The sequence below is a fragment of the Schistosoma haematobium genome, chromosome 5 (genome assembly GCF_000699445.3).
Source record: "Schistosoma haematobium chromosome 5, whole genome shotgun sequence".
Taxonomy (NCBI): domain Eukaryota; kingdom Metazoa; phylum Platyhelminthes; class Trematoda; order Strigeidida; family Schistosomatidae; genus Schistosoma; species Schistosoma haematobium.
Genome location: NC_067200.1, coordinates 9961450 through 9978144, shown reverse-complemented (window position 1 = coordinate 9978144; position 16695 = coordinate 9961450). Strand labels below are relative to the sequence as shown.

Genomic DNA, 16695 nt, shown 5'->3' with positions numbered 1-16695 from the left:
AGATTGAGATGCAGTCGGATGTCTTAAACATAATTCTTCAACTTTATACATCGTTCGTCCTGATTACTTCTAGTAGATATCTCCTACGGTGTATAAATTTCAGAAGACTACATTAAGCGTTGACTTCAGTCTTCTATCGTACAGCACAGTTCACGAAGCCCCCAAGAACATGAAGCGACTACGAACGAAAATGAGAATGGATGAATGAATAAAGTTTCAATAGCACAAAAACATAAGCAACAGACTGAATCATCGACCACTTTAGGCTGATATGAGGAATATGTGTATGAGCTGTAACAAGTGATCAAGCATACCTGATCTAAGAAGCATGGTGATAACAACTTAAAGATGTAAGCAATTCGTTGATGCCATGAATGGCTCATTAAATTCGAACGTGTATAAACTTAATTATAAGTGAGTATGCTATAGTTTATACGTGATGTGGTTATGTAGTATCGGTTACTACACCAACTCATATAGCTTATTCTAGACTCCGGATAGGCCAATCTATCCATATGTTTAGTCACATCTTGATCTTGTCGATTATTCAATTATCAACCTTGACTGATTTTATGTGAGCGTATATGTGTGCACTTCTTATCCTATTCATCACATGCCTGTTACTTATTTTGTTCGGCTATAAATATCGATTAACGCTTGATTAAATCAAGTTGGCTCATATGCCTTCTTCTTTGCTTCGCTCTCTTCTCTTCACTTCGTCCGTCTCACTGTCTGTCCAGGTCAGTGAATGTACAAAATATACGTATTCAAAAATCCATTCTCGTATTTGACTTATTTAATTCCGTTATTCATTAACGGGGATTAAGTCGATAATTATATAAAAGGATTGACTATATGTATTTCTCAATAAGATTCATGCGATCCAAATGGAGTCAGATATCAGACATCTAAAGTTACATAACATCCTTATAGATATATTCCAGTCAGTAGTAAATATCAGACAAACATAATCTTGCTTCACTTGGTATTGTTTGGCTTTTATCTTCCCATTAAGGTTTAAGCCTGCGATTGATCAGTCTGTTATTGGCATATGTGCATGCTGTGCGTGTGTCTCAATATTACCTTAATTCACAGGCGTTTCGTAAGCATTGATGGATAGTGGCTAGTAGTGGAATCCAGGACGCGCGTTTCATTCTATTAAGGACTCGTCAGCAGGATTTACATGCATCTCAGAGTTGATGTTCACTCTGTGACTGGAACCCAGTACCAATCGCTACAAACGCCATCACGTTATACACTCAGCCACTGACTCCTTACTTATTACTCATAAATCATCTTAAGTAATATGTTAACGTAAACTCGAAAAACAATTAGAAATGATGATTTACTTGAATATTCAATTTAAAAATACAAAAAATTAATATTGATGCCTACCAGATATTGAATTTGTGATGATAAATTTAAATAAAATGCACTTGTAGGTATACTTAAATTATCTGACCATTCCATTAAACCCCTTGATTCTACTTTGTAGATTAATGCCTCAATTTGTCCTATCGTAAGTTCTAAATGAGAAGTAGAAATTGGAATATCAAATATTTTAATATAAAATGAAGTCTGAAATATTTATATATATATATAGATATGCAAGCGTGGGAAAGATGAGAGATCTGTATGACACGATAAAGAAACTCTCCGGAAATCACCGCAAACCAGAACGACCAGTGAAATGCATGAAAGGCAAGGTACTCACGAACAGTGAAGAACAACGAAACAGGTGGTTAGAACACTGCAAACACTCTTTAATCAACCAGCTCCATTGAACCCACCCAACATCGAAGTAGCACACACGGGCCTCCAATCGATGTTGGCCCACCAACAGTTGAAGAAATCAGCATGGCCGTCAGACAAATCAAGCAAGACCAGACAACATTCCAGCAAGGGCACTGAAAGCAGACGTAGCGGTAACCGCGAGGAAACTCCACATTCTCTTCAAAATGAAAACACAATGGTCGTCAGTTGTCATTACGCCGTTCAGATACTGTCACCAAATCTAATATAATCACGAGGTGGGTCTGTGCCTCAATCGATGCACTCACTCAAGCAGTCGGTCAGTCGATCGTTCAACCAATCAGTTTATCAATCAACTGAACACTGAGCACAGCACAAACTCAAATCTCATGTGACCATGTATGGAAATAGATGCGAACAACACGTGACTTCTGACGAAACAATATGGACCTACCGAAATCGTCTGATGTAGTAGTTGATGATGGGCTCGTCGTCTTCACTGTTGATGTCGACTTCACCGTCTCCGTTGTCCTAATCGGTTATGCGAATTCGGTTGAGACAGTAGTTTTACATGGGATGAGGAACAAGAATCAACAGACTGAAAGCAAGAACTTCTCGTCAAAATACAAAAGAAAGGCGATCTCAGCAAATGTGATAACTATAGGAGCATCACTCTTCTCTCTATACCGGGACTAGTCTTCAACAGAGTATTGTTAAACAGGATGAAGGACTGCGTAGACGCCCAACTTCGAGAAAAACAGGCAGAATTCCGTAAGGATAGATCGTGTACAGACCAAATCGCAACTCTACGGATCATTGTGGAACAATCAATTGAATGAAATTCATCACTCCGCATCAACTTCATTGACTATAAAAAGCATTTGATAGCGTGGACAGGACAACATCATGGAAACATCTTCGACACTACACCGTGCCTCAGAAGATAGTCAATATCATTCAGAATTCATATGATGTATTAAACTGCAAAATCGTGCATGGAGGACAATTGACAGACTCGTTCGAGGTAAATACCGGTTTTAGGAAAGGTTGCTTACTCTCACCCTCTCTCTTTCTCCTGATGATCGAATGGGTCATGAAGACGTTAATATCTGAAGAAAAGCACGGGATTCAGCGGACATCTAGGATGCAGTTGGACGATCTAGACTTCGCAGATGATCTGGCCCTTCTATCCCAAACGCAACAACAAATGCAGGAAAGACGACAAGCATAGCAGCAGCCTCAGCAGCAGTAGATCTCAATATACACAAAGGGAAAAGCAGGATTCTCCGATACAACACAGAATGCACCAATCCAATCACAATTGACGGAGAAGATTTGGAAGATGTAAAAACCTTTACATATTTGGGCAGCATCATCGAAGAACAGGGTGGATCTGATGCAGATGTGAACGCGCGGATCGGTAAAGCAAGAACAGCATATTTACAATTTAGAAACATCTGGGACTCAAAGCAACTGTCAATCAACCCCAAGGTCAGGATTTTCAATACAAATGTCAAAACAGTTCTGCTGTATGGGGCGGAAACCTGGAGAACTACGAAAGCCATCATCCAGAAAATACAGGTGTTTATTAACAGTTGTCTACGCAAAATACATCGGATCCGTTGGCCGGACACCATCTGCAACAAAAATATATGTCAATGTTTTACAAGCTTTGAATAAAATGAAATAATGTCCCGATCAACAGCTTTCGTAGTTTGTCAGGGCTTCTTGTTTCCCGTTCACATCAGTTAGTCGTTTAAATCGAAAGATATTGAGTTCGTGTCAATGAGAGAATATCAGTGTTGGAATACAGGTAAATTCAACTGGTGAATCCTAAATAGAATGAAATTCATATCCTAGATTTCACAGCTGACTACAATCCATCATCATGACCATATCGAGGAAATGCCAACAATTACTGTGATCAACTTTCATCTATGAATACCAACGGTGGTTTCTTATAAAACTGTAATCATAATGATGCGTTTATGGTTTAAAATATCATCTACAAATAAAGTAGTTTGGTGAGACTATAATCTAAGGACGGCCTTTGAATGATGCTAAAGTGATTTTGTCAGTGTGCATCTAAAATAACTAGGACGAAATGAGGGTTACAAACCAGTGTGAGGAATCGCAATTGTGAATTATACTTAATGCTTAAGGTCAGGAGTAAGATTTACGGTTCTCATTACCCACTGACATCAGATATGATTCCAAAACTCTATTTAGCCAAATGGATGAATGAATTTCGTGACAAGATCCGAGACCTGTTATCTTTAATGTGATTGCTTCGTTTATAATTTATACTCTCGCCAGTTTTTTCTAAAATTATGACGAATATTAAATAATTAATATATTCAGTTATTACGTCATTATCCAGCTTAATGGATATATTATATATACTGTAGTGGACGCTACTATACCAATCCCACATAGATTAATCTAGCTTCTGGACAGATCAATTTACTCATTCTTCTCAAGTCACATTTTGATCTTGTCCATAATCGGCTTAGTTAATCTGAATGTTTTTATATGACCGTATGTGTGTTAATTGATTAGATTATTTGTTATAGCTTATGTGCTGTGTACCCTCTTATTGTATGACGTGACGACACGGCCAATCAGAGAGCAGTGACTTATAGATCCGACCAAGGACACGTATAACACGTGCAAGCAGCCTAGAGTTCTGATCGGTCCTTCTTCCGCCTAGCCTAGCCAGTTTATCCAGAACACAAATCAGAGCCTCTGCTATATGAATCCCTATATTTCAAACATACTCAGTTTATATACCATACAAACAGACCACAAGGTGGCATAAAATAGGAAACAACATTTGTACAAGATTTGGCCAAATGGGGATGTGAATGTGGGAGACAGTGACTAATAATAGACAGGGCATAATTCAAGAATGGTAAAATGTATAATAATGGTTCATAGGTCAAAATAAAGTTTATATTGAGAGGAATATGTATATGAATAATTTAGTCATATAACAATTATACGAAAAAATAAACGCATAGTATTGGTCCATAAATGGATCCCAAATTTGCCACTCATTATTCTTATCAGGACATGACAGTATACATGAAGTGTTTTTATATTATTTTCTTCTGAATATAGATATTAAGTAACGACTGATCAAAACGATTAGGCTCACTTGCCATCTCAGCTGCATATCACTATGTTTCGGTTTGTTTCGTTTCGGTTGATCTCTCTCAATTCGTGTCTGAGATTGTCTGTCTGAATCAGTGAGTGTGCAAAATAAACGAATTCAAAATTCATTTTCGTATTCGACATATTCTATTCGGTTATTCTCTAACGTGGAATTAAATCGATGAAAATATACGATGGTTGATAGAATACTGATTTCAGTAACAGTCGAAATACGATTTAGCTGAATTTAGATATATTTGACCACTAACAACACTAATTTATGCTCATCACATCAAGGATAATTATCATATCATACATGTATTCAATTATATCGATTGAAATAAATAACTAAATACTGTTTTATTATTTGAATGGTGATACTATAATTTATAGAAGATTTTTGTGCGACGTTAAACTAAGCTTCAGAATGTCCACCTACTAACTATTACTAAACGATGGTTATGATTTACAGTTGATGGTTATGGTTAAGCGTAAGATTTATGGTTTATATCACGAATTGACATTAGCTGAAATACGTAAACGCAATTTAACTAAATGGATGGATGAATTTCGCACCGAAATCCAAGATCTTATAGTGACTCACGTGCAATCGAGTTTAGTTCAGTCAAGGTCTTTTGTTGACCTATTTAATGGACAAAGTGATCCATGACATAACAACTTGTTGTACTATCATCATTATTATGCTTGTATGAAATACATATGCTTGAACATTGTTTAGCGCCTACGCATGTATTCATTCTGCTAGCTTCATTATTAACTGCTTAGTCTATTCGCTGACTCATCCATTTTCCTATACATATATATATGTGTACATTTGCACCCATTAACTACTACAACTACTTGCTACTGCTACAATCGTAGTTCGCTTGCTCATTCATTTTGCCTCTCTGCTGTCTGGTCCGAATTATCTACTAAATAAACTGTAGTAGCTGCTTCTTTTGCCTTCTGATTTCAAACATAGTTGAAGATTATACGATAACGGTTCGAGGGTGATTAATTATCGAAGCACAGCCACTACAGAATTGGTAATCCCGACGTGAGAACGGGAAGCGAATTTTGACGAAATAATCAAATTCCAAAATCCGACTACCTTCATCTCCATTTGGATCATCAAATGAACTCTAATTACAACTGTGGATTTATATTGTTATTTTAGTTACACTTACATTATTTCGCAAACATTATTAAACGTGACGATTATAATCATAATAAATAACAATTATCCATAAACAATTGATATATTGGTGCAATTTAGTAAGTCTGTTCCATTTTATAAATTGTGCCATTTTTTTTTATTATCATTGTTTTTGCCCATTTACTCTTCCTTGTGACTGTTAAATTATTTTCGTGTGCTACTTAATTTTTATAAGCATGTCTTACGAAAACACAGTTTCAAGCGTACAGCAAACCTCGTCCGTGAGGTCTCTTAACCTTCCTGCCCCTTCTTTTAAAATCACAGACCTAAAACTTTGGTTTATAAGACTTGAAAATTATTTTCTCGCTAACCTCATTCTTTTGCAAAAGGATAAGTTCGGTCTGACAAGCACACTACTCCCAGACGAAGTAGCTGACAGCGTTCGAGAGGCACTAGCAAAACCAGACACAGAAAAACCATACGACGTGCTAAAAGAGGCAGTAATTAAAACTCTCTCTCAGTGACCAGCAAGCCGTCGAACAACTCCTTAGCCAAGTACAAATTGGAGATAGAACCCCATCACAACTAAAAAATATATGAAAAGTCTACTTGGCGATAGGCACATTGACAGTAACCTCTTTCATCAACTGTGGCTCCGCCGACTCCCGGCAAATATACAGCAGATCCTAGCCGTGGGAGATACGGACGCTGATTTAGACAATATAGCAAAGATAGCCGATAGAATATACGAAAGAAGCAAGCAAGCAAGCCCTCCACTACACAACGTGACGGTAGACGGCGAGACTCTAATTTAGCGACGAGCCAATCAGAAGCGCTTGAGCAATTTCAAGGTCACAGAGCCAAGTTCAACACGCGATGCTAACATACGGTCGGTTCACAGCGGATTTTAGAGAGGAAGTGATTAATGAGAGGTTAAAACAGATGGGACGGCAAAACTCTAATTTAGGGACGAGCCAATGAGAAGCGTTTGGGCAATTTCAATTATTAGCCAATCAGAAGACAGTATAAAGTAAAAATATATTACAAGAAAGTAATGAATTACAGTGGATATTCTTCTTTTACATGATTTAAAAACTTGTTGAAGTTTGATAAAGGCTCATAAGTTCTGAATTCATAATGCATATTGTATAGAAACTCGTCCATAGGGTTAGGGTTAGGGGTTAAGGTTATGGTTAAGGGTTAGGTTAAGGTTAGAGTTTAGGGCTAAGGTTAGGGTTTAGGGTTATGGTTAGGGTTAGATTAGGGTTTAGGGCTAAAGTTAGGGGTTAGATTAGGGCTTAGGGTTAGGTTAAGGTTAGGGTTAGATTAGGGTTTAGGTTAGGTTAAGGTTAGGGTTTAGGTTTATGGTTAGGTTAGATTAGGTTTAGGGCTAAGGTTAGGGGTTAGATTAGGGTTTAGGGCTAAGGTTAGGGGTTAGATTAGGGTTTAGGGTTAGGTTAAGGTTAGGGTTAGATTAGGTTTAGGTTGAGGTTAGATTTAGGTTAAGGTTAGGGTGAGGGTGCTAACATGCGATCGGTTTACATCGGATTTTAGAGAAGTGGTGTCTATTGACAGGCTACAACCCTAACCACTAACCCTATGGACGAGTTTCTATACAATATGCATTATGAATTCAGAGCCTCTGAACCTTCATCAAACCTTAACAAGTTTTTAAATCATGTGAAAGAAGAATATCCACTGTAATTCATTACTTACTTACAATATATTCTCACTTTATACTAACTGTCTTCTGATTGGCTAACAATTGTCAAGGTCATTTTAGATTCGTTCAAAGGTCGTCGCTAAATTAGAGTCTCGCCGCCACGAAGGTCATCGCGAGATCTCTCGCGTGAAAGGACCCGGTCAACTTCTAGACGACGCACAACTCCCGCGATATGTTGGTATCATCAAATGTTCAGCTACAGGGCTAGAAAGTGCCTACAACCTTGTAGATTTAACAGGGCTAGTAACCGATACTCACGAGTATCAATGGCAACGGCATCAACACACATAATGCCTGAAAATAGTCGCCTCTTTTATATACAAGACTGAACCACTGGCGCACAATTCTTAGTTGACACTGGAGCGGAAATTAGCGTAGTACCTCCATTTAACGAGGAAAGAAAAAACATTAATCCGTCATTAGTGCTAAGAGCAGCAAACAAATCACATATTCAGACATATGGCAAACGGAAATTGTCCCTAGATTTTGGACGTGGCGCTTCATACCGCTGGAACTTTGTCATAGCAGACGTATCGATGCCCATAATAGGCATAGATTTCTTATGTAACTTTGACCTGCTAGTAGACTCTAGACGACACAGACTTATAAACGGCAGTCAAACCACTTCGATAAGAGGAATACTTACGGAAGCCGTTTCAATGAACCTCGTGATGGATAAAAGTCGTGGTGATCCATATAAATTGTTGTTAAAAGAATTCCCTGAACTCGTAAAAGTAACATACAATAAAGCGGATCTCAAACATTCTATTCAGCATCACGTCGTAACGAATGGTCCACCAATCAATGCAAGACCAAGAAGGTTAGATCCCAAAAGACTAGCCATCGCAAAACAGGAATTCGACAAGCTAATGAGGCTAGGCATTATAAGGTCATCGAGTAGCCCGTGGGCATCCCCGCTACATATGGCCCCGAAAAGAATGGAGAGGTTAGGCCATGTAGAAATTACAGAGCACTGAACAAACAAACAGTAGCTGACAGATACCCTATACCGCACATTCATGATTTCACCTACAGTATAGAGGGCACTACTATCTTCTCGAAGATCGACTTAGTCAGAGCATACTACCACATCCCTGTTGCCCCACAAGACATACCGAAGACAGCAGTAACAACCCCATGCACGCACAACATCCTACCATCCGATGTTGAATGGTATGGTAGAGAGATTGCATCGGCAACTTAAAGCTTCTCTTACAGCTGTCATCAGCAATAACGATTGGGCCAGCAAGCTACCGTTAGTCATGTTGAGCTTAAGATCAACAATCAAACAAGATATAGAATGCTGCCCATCAGAATTGGTTTATGGAACCACACTACGTCTGCCAGGAGAGTTTTTCACCGCAGGTAAAAGCGTTCCAACTGATATAGCGGACTATGTACAGCGTCTTAAGCAGCATATGAGTAGTCTAAGGATAACGCTTCTAAGACAACATCAACGCCGTGTGTACATACCCAAACAACTAAGTGACAGTACCAATGTGTTTATCTGAAGGGATAATGTGCAACGTCCCTTACAACCGGCCTACGATGGTCCATTTAAGGTGATTAAAAGAGACGACAAAACTATTACGGTAGACAAAGCTGGAAAAACGGATGTAATTAGCATCGATCGAGTCAAACCAGCTTTCATCGAAGCCTACGATCAGCCAGTACATACAGATACTGCGAAAACCGTTGAATCATCGAAACGTCAGTTCCAATCATCAACGACATCGACAAACACAAACAAAGAGAATCCAGTAACCACACAGTCTGGTCGAAGAGTAAGATGGCCCCAACATTATGTCGCTGCAATCTTCTATTAATAATTTTCTACTATTTTAAATATTAATTATAACTTCCACTACATTGTATACACACGCATTACTAATTTCATGTTATACGCTATAAAACTCAACAAATCTTATGTACCCCTACACTTACACGTATAATTTTTATTTAAAATGTAAAGCAATACCGCATTCCTTCTATTTATTGCTATTGTTTTTTATAACCTCACGGACGGGCGCAAACCAAATGTACAGCACACACTAACTTCATCTTAATTTTTGTACAAACCATTTTTTTCAAACGATTGTAACTACCCTACTCAGTTTACTATTTTTTGTGCAACCACAGCCATTTTTCCATATATCTTTGTTTGCAGGGGGAGCTATTATAGTGACTCACGTGCAATCGAGTTTAGTTCAGTCAAGGTCTTTTGTTGACCTATTTAATGGACAAAGTGATCCACGACATAACAACTTGTTGTACTATCATTATTATTATGCTTGTATGAAATACATATGCTTGAACATTGTTTAGCGCCTACGCATGTATTCATTCTGCTAGCTTCATTATTAACTGCTTAGTCTATTCGCTGACTCATCCATTTTCCTATACATATATATATGTGTACATTTGCACCCATTAACTACTACAACTACTTGCTACTGCTACAATCGTAGTTCGCTTGCTCATTCATTTTGCCTCTCTGCTGTCTGGTCCGAATTATCTACTAAATAAACTGTAGTAGCTGCTTCTTTTTGCCTTCTGATTTCAAACATAGTTGAAGATTATACGATAACGGTTCGAGGGTGATTAATTAATGAAGCACAGCCACTACAATCTGTTATCTCAACTCCGATTGGTTCGTCCACAAATTATAGTCACGCCTAAATATGTAGCATTCTATCACATAAATGATGGAAATATTTTTTCCAAAAGAAAAACAAACATACAAACAGAACAAGAGAACTCACTATCAAATAATGGAGGTAGAGTATTTTCAAAAGCTTCAAAAGATATACCATCACTAATGAAATTATATTCTGGACTGGTAACGACTGACATAAATCTTGGAGTTGATGTTGTTACTGATGAAATATCTAGTTTATTTTCGGTGGATTTACTTGTTGACATTTCGGTAGATATTGTAGTTTCATTAGAGATGACTAAAATAACGAGAGAAAAAGCAGATTGGAAATAATGAACAACAAAGCTAAGAGATTCAATTACCATGTAAACAATAAACAACTCAGTTACCATGATGTGACTGGTCTTATGTTCAGCCCATATTGGTTATTCTAGTTTTTGGAGCGATCAATCTATTCATTCTTCTCAAATCACATTTTGACCTTGTCATTTGTTCGCTTATGTAAGCACATCTTCTTGTCTCTTACCTTTCATTGTTTGCGTTAAGCTCTGATAATATTCAAGTCATATGGATGTTATGATTTCTATGCATAGAATTGATGTAAACATTCACTAGAATAAATGGACATATTTCTGGGCAAATATCACGCTACCAAACTCCGGTTATCTTACATTTACTTAAGGCTATAACTATCAACTACCTGACGTCGATTGTATGTATTAAGAAGTAGAAAATATTAGTTTACGTTTGTCCAGAAAAAAATAATCCTCTACTGGTTAGACTATTTCAATCACTGCTCTCGTTAACGAGTTAAATGTTCCCACGACAGATGATATTTACGGGTGTTTGAGTGTGTTGGACAAAGGATAGGAGCTTTTAGATAAAATCACCGCATCAGTTCATGAAGTCACTGACATTTCTTCTATGCCATATTGGTAAATAAAGATTACCATATTGCGGTTTATGCAATCAGGGCGATTAGTTGCTGGAAACTGTAGGAAATTGTTTAGAATCATTTACAAAGACAAAGATGCTCTATAAAATGCTTTATAGATGCTTTTTAAACAAAAATGGATAGTTTCTAATAGTGGAATCCAGGACACGCGTTTCGTCTTATTTAGGATTCAACAACTGGATGCACCTGCATCTCAAATTTAGTGTTCACTGTGAGTCTCGAACCCAGTATAATCTACCTAGCTACTAAGTCATGATAGCCACTTACTTGTGCAATGGAGTTTAGTTTTAAATTCACTTGTTATTTACTCGTATCTTCTCATCTACATTAGTTCATCAAATATAGTTTATACTCATGAGCTAATACATTAGAATAAAGTATGTTTAAGAAGATAATAATGTGCATAGAATCACTTACGATTAACTTCAATATTCAATAAATAGATATTAAAAGTCCTACTCATATTCATTCCATGATATATTAAAGCAGTAATAAATAGACTTTCATTTATATTTGTAGTATTAATAAGTAATAATTCAATATCAGCAATTCCTTGAACACCTTGAATGAGATTTGTATAATTGATTTGTCTTATTTGTAAATTATTCACATTTATTGGGATGAAGATTACTTTAGAACATTTTGCATTTTTAATTATAGAAGAATAACTTTCATTTAAACGTTCAATAATCTAATTGAAGAAAATACAATAATTAGAATAAAACAATAAAATAGATTAGATATACAAAAAGAAACCTAATTTATTTGATTTTGATTAGTACAGGGGATTTGAGAAGATGCTGTCTCATGATAACCAGTAACTAACAATCAGTTCCGATATCACATTTATTCCTTCAAGACCATAGAGTCTATGTGTGTCATTGGTTTTGTAATCAGGGTTTTCCAACTCCCCTAGGTGAATCCTCTTTGTCCATTGACCCGTATAAAAAGAGTGGGATATTCGCTTTTTATCCTCTCAGTTTCGTAAACAACACCGCCACCATGAGAAATAGCAGTGAGCAGTACTTCCCTGACAGTGGTTGCATACGTGTGGTCATGTGAGAGTATTTGGAGGAAAGGTGACTCTCTCTACTCTCGGCCGTACTAGAGCATTTGAGGGTTTGGAATAAATGTTATCAAAATACGGTAAAGTGAGACTGTAATCCTAGTATTGAAATGAATCATTTAGACTACAAAACACAATCGAAGATTTAGTGTTTATTTGATAGTGATACTGATTTTCAATTACAGTTTGACATGAATATTATCTCTTTAATGTATGTTCTATCAAAATTTATTAATCATAACATTCTTAATAATTCTGCCTTACATATTTTAAGTTCGTTATACACAAGTAGCATTTTGTGTACTGAACAACCGGAGTGCACACAAAAATATTGAAGCTATGTGGTCGAGGCTGAAAGAATTTTTGAGATTTTATCATGGCTCCAAAGGCCGACTATTCTGAAGCCATGTGGATGATTTCCTCTATTGCATACATCACCATTTTAGGACCTCTGAACCACTTTCTAACCTTGATAAGTTTTCGAATCACGTATAAGAAATGTATCCACTTTTTTCTTTGCTTTTGTGCGATATATTTTTGTTCTATACTGACTGTTTGCTGATTGGTTAATATTTCTCAGGGTCACTTAAGATTCGTTCAAAGGTCGTTCATAAATTATAGTCTCGCCGTTCGTACGCTCTCCAATGATTCGTATATATTGTAGTATCCAGCTGCAACCAGTGTTACTGGTACATTTATTATCCAGTTCGCAATAACTGTCATAAATTGCCTTAGTTAGTAATTATATATAGGGTTTTCATCACGAATTGACATCAGCTAGAATGAGCCTAATTATATTGTTATATTATAATTTATAAATATATAAGGTGATAAGATCATGATCTAATTAACAAAGAAAAAACTTACAAAAGTACAAAGTTTCATTTTCAATGTTATATATTCTATTGTTGATGGATTTGCTAAATCTGATGACCAAAGATATAGATCTGAATTGTTACCAGTATAAAGTGTTCCTTGAACTCTAAAGATTGCTGTTATTAAAACTAATTTCCCGAAAGATAAGAATAACAAAACATTGATTGTTCTTATTATTATCATTTCAAGTAAGTAGTTTATTTAGTAATTGAAAATATTGGAAAAGATGATGGATTGTTTAAGGTTAGACACTAATACTGTTGAATGCAGGCTTAATGATTGTAGTAGATGTTCAGCGTTTACACATGAGATCGAAGGTCTTGTATTTGATTTCTGCGTGAGGGTTATGGATAAGAACTGTTGAGGAGTCCCATGTTATCAGGTTTTTAATGGTGGTCTATTTTATATCAGTTTGTGATTTCAAAAGTGAAAATTCCAAGTATATTAAACTAATGTGAACATATATAATTCACCAATTTAAAAGAATGTTAATTGTTCATTAATTTTGCATTTATTATCAGAAGGGGTTTTGTGGAGATTTTAGTAATGTTTTATAGTTGAATTCATGAGTCATTTGAAACTAGAGCACCACGGAAAATCTGGAAGCACTGGACAGCCGTTTCATCCTAGTGTGTGACTCCTCAGTAGTGCGCATCCACGATTCCGTCCCGTGAGATTTGAACCCAGAAGCTATCAGTCTCGCGCGTGAACCTATAACCTCTAGACAACTGAGCTGGCATTCAACAGTGTTACTATCTAACTTCAACCAATCCGAAAAATTGAGCCACCGTTCACAGGTTATTAAGTGCTGGTTAACTTCGATCTTGGACAAAACAGTTTTGTCTGAATAATGTTTGTGAATACACTTTCGAGTAATGGTCTATTCCTCTATGCTTAAAAATAAATATATATCAACTAATTACAATGTTGAATTAATCAACACATAATGCACTTATACCTCAAGAGACTGGTCAATTACAGTTCTAAACGTCAATGGGAAGATCCAGAAAACTAATGTCGATGAATGAAACTTCACCTCATGGAACAGAGTATTAGTTATTTGAATTTAAGAGATAAGTAAATAACGCGAAATCGTTCGAAGTGAACGGTGCTAGGTTCGAGTTCTGGAGTAAACATCAACTCTGTAGTTTTCTGAAATGTCACTTGTATGTTTGTTTGTTTTTTACCTCAGTCGTGTTCCTACTCTTTTGAATGTTATGAAATTCTCATTTGTACCGTCAACGTTTTTAATACATATTTCAATTATATTATTTATAATTATTTTCTTAGGATACTTTCATCATTATTGCAAATGATTGACATTCATTTAAACACGCAGTGAATCAAGTGAACCACCACTGCAAGCGGGGAAGCATTTCGCACCAAAACATGAGTTATTAAAAGTGTGCATAAACAAAATGACAGTGGAAATCGAACACACAAGTTTCACTCTTCCTCGAAATATCAAGAATTGAATGAAGTAAGTAAAAGAAAAGATAACAATCGTATGCCGACTTAAAGGTCTAGAGGTTGTGCTCGAGTGCAAGAATGAAGTTTTCGAATTCGTTCCATGTTAGGGACGCTATTGTTGACTGTCCACAGGATGTTATATCTTTCGTAAATAAACAAATAATTGAAAAATATTTCAGGAATAATAAAAAGGGGAGAAAACATAAAAACAAACTGCGAATATAAAAAGAGGGAAAAAAATAAATCAGAGGAAAAACATAGAATGATTAAAAGGCGAAAACTGGATAGCGAAGAAAGAGAAGATGTAAAGCAAAGATAAAAAAAGTAACTAGTAAAATACGAAAGAAAAACCAACGTGAGAAGTTACAAAACACAAAACAAACTAAATGAAGAGAAAACGCTAGATATCGGTGCAAACGAATGTGTAAAAACGTCAAAAGATATGAAAAGAAAAAAGAATACATACCTGTTTGCATTGCTGTAGACTGTGATGATGGCTGTGATGTGGACTGAGGTGTGTGCTGTGATGTTGACACTGACACTGACACTGAGACTGGAGTTGAGACTGGTGTTTGCAGTGTGGTTGATTCTGTCGACTGGAATGCTGTAGTGGAGATTGTTGGCGTGGTGTCGACCAAGTGTGACGTGGATGTGGTTTGGTCAGACTGAGTTGGATGAGTGATGTCGGTGACTGGTGGAATGGATGTGGAATCGGAATGGACACCTGTTGAGAAGGAGTAGTGGGAAATGAATGTGTAGAGAGTGAGTGTGTTTTGTATGTGTGGATGATGACGACACAGAATGCATGAGATGAATTGAGAGTAGTGTGAGGAGTGAGGGAGTGAGGTGTGTGGAGAAGTGTGCATAATGGGGTGTGTGTATTTGTTGTTATTAGTGAATCAATGTGTGTGTGTGTGAGAGAGAGAGTGAGAGATAGTGGATGAAAGTTGTAGACAAGGTTTGGATTAGTGGTGTTGTGAGTGATTGGCAGACTGGTTGATGCAATTATTGACTTGTTGATTGAGTGATCGACGTGTTGACTGACAGACAGTGTGTGTGTTTGTGTTTGAGTGACAGAGAGAGAGGAAAAGAGAGACAGAGATGTAGAGAGTGATTGATTGATTGATTGATGATTGATTGAAGAAGGAGTGAGTGTGAGCGTGATTGATTGTGTTGATGTTAGGGTTGACGCGTGTGGATGTGAGAGTGAGATGAGTGGTGTGTGTGTGTGTGTGTATGAGATGGATAGTATTTGTGTTGTGAAATGGTCGAGTGGTATTGGTAGTATTATGGTAATCGTTTGTGTGTGTGTGTGTGTGATGCGTGCATCTGTGAGAGTGAGTCATTGTGTTAGTAGTGAATGAGGTTAGTGATGTTTATGAGAATTGTGGCATATTGTGTTGTGTGTGTGTTGTTGCAATGAAAATCGGATACGTACCTGTTTGCATTAGTGTAGACTGTGGTGATGGCTGTGATGTGGACTCTGGTGTGTGTTGTGATGTTGACACTGACACTGACACTGACACAGGAGTTGAGACTGGTGTTTGCAGTGTGGTTGATTCTGTCGACTGGAATGCTGTAGTGGAGATTGTTGGCGTGGTGTCGATCAAGTGTGACGTGGATGTGGTTTGGTCAGACTGAGTTGAATGAGTGATGTCGGTGACTGGTGGAATGGATGTGGAATCGGAATGGACACCTGTTGAGAAGGAGTAGTGGGAAATGAATGTGTAGAGAGTGAGTGTGTTTTGTATGTGTGGATGATGACGACACAGAATGCATGAGATGAATTGAGAGTAGTGTGAGGAGTGAGGAGTGAGGAGTGATGAGTGATGAGTGAGTGGTGGTAGTTGTGTGCATAATGGGTGTGTGTATTTGTTGTTATTAGTGA

General features: G+C 37.0%; 1 protein-coding gene across 1 annotated transcript in view; it reads right to left on the bottom strand.

Moving 5' to 3' along the window:
- Positions 1–3351: 3351 nt before the first annotated feature.
- Positions 3352–16695, bottom strand: part of MS3_00011123 (uncharacterized protein) — a gene marked incomplete at both ends in the record, with an annotated part of 41473 nt that continues 28129 nt past the window's right edge. The window contains 5 exons of the mRNA XM_051219535.1: positions 3352–3389; positions 10547–10738; positions 11813–12086; positions 13329–13465; positions 15274–15531. Coding sequence (XP_051064858.1) covers positions 3352–3389; positions 10547–10738; positions 11813–12086; positions 13329–13465; positions 15274–15531 — 899 coding nt within the window. The remainder of the gene's footprint in view (positions 3390–10546; positions 10739–11812; positions 12087–13328; positions 13466–15273; positions 15532–16695) is intronic.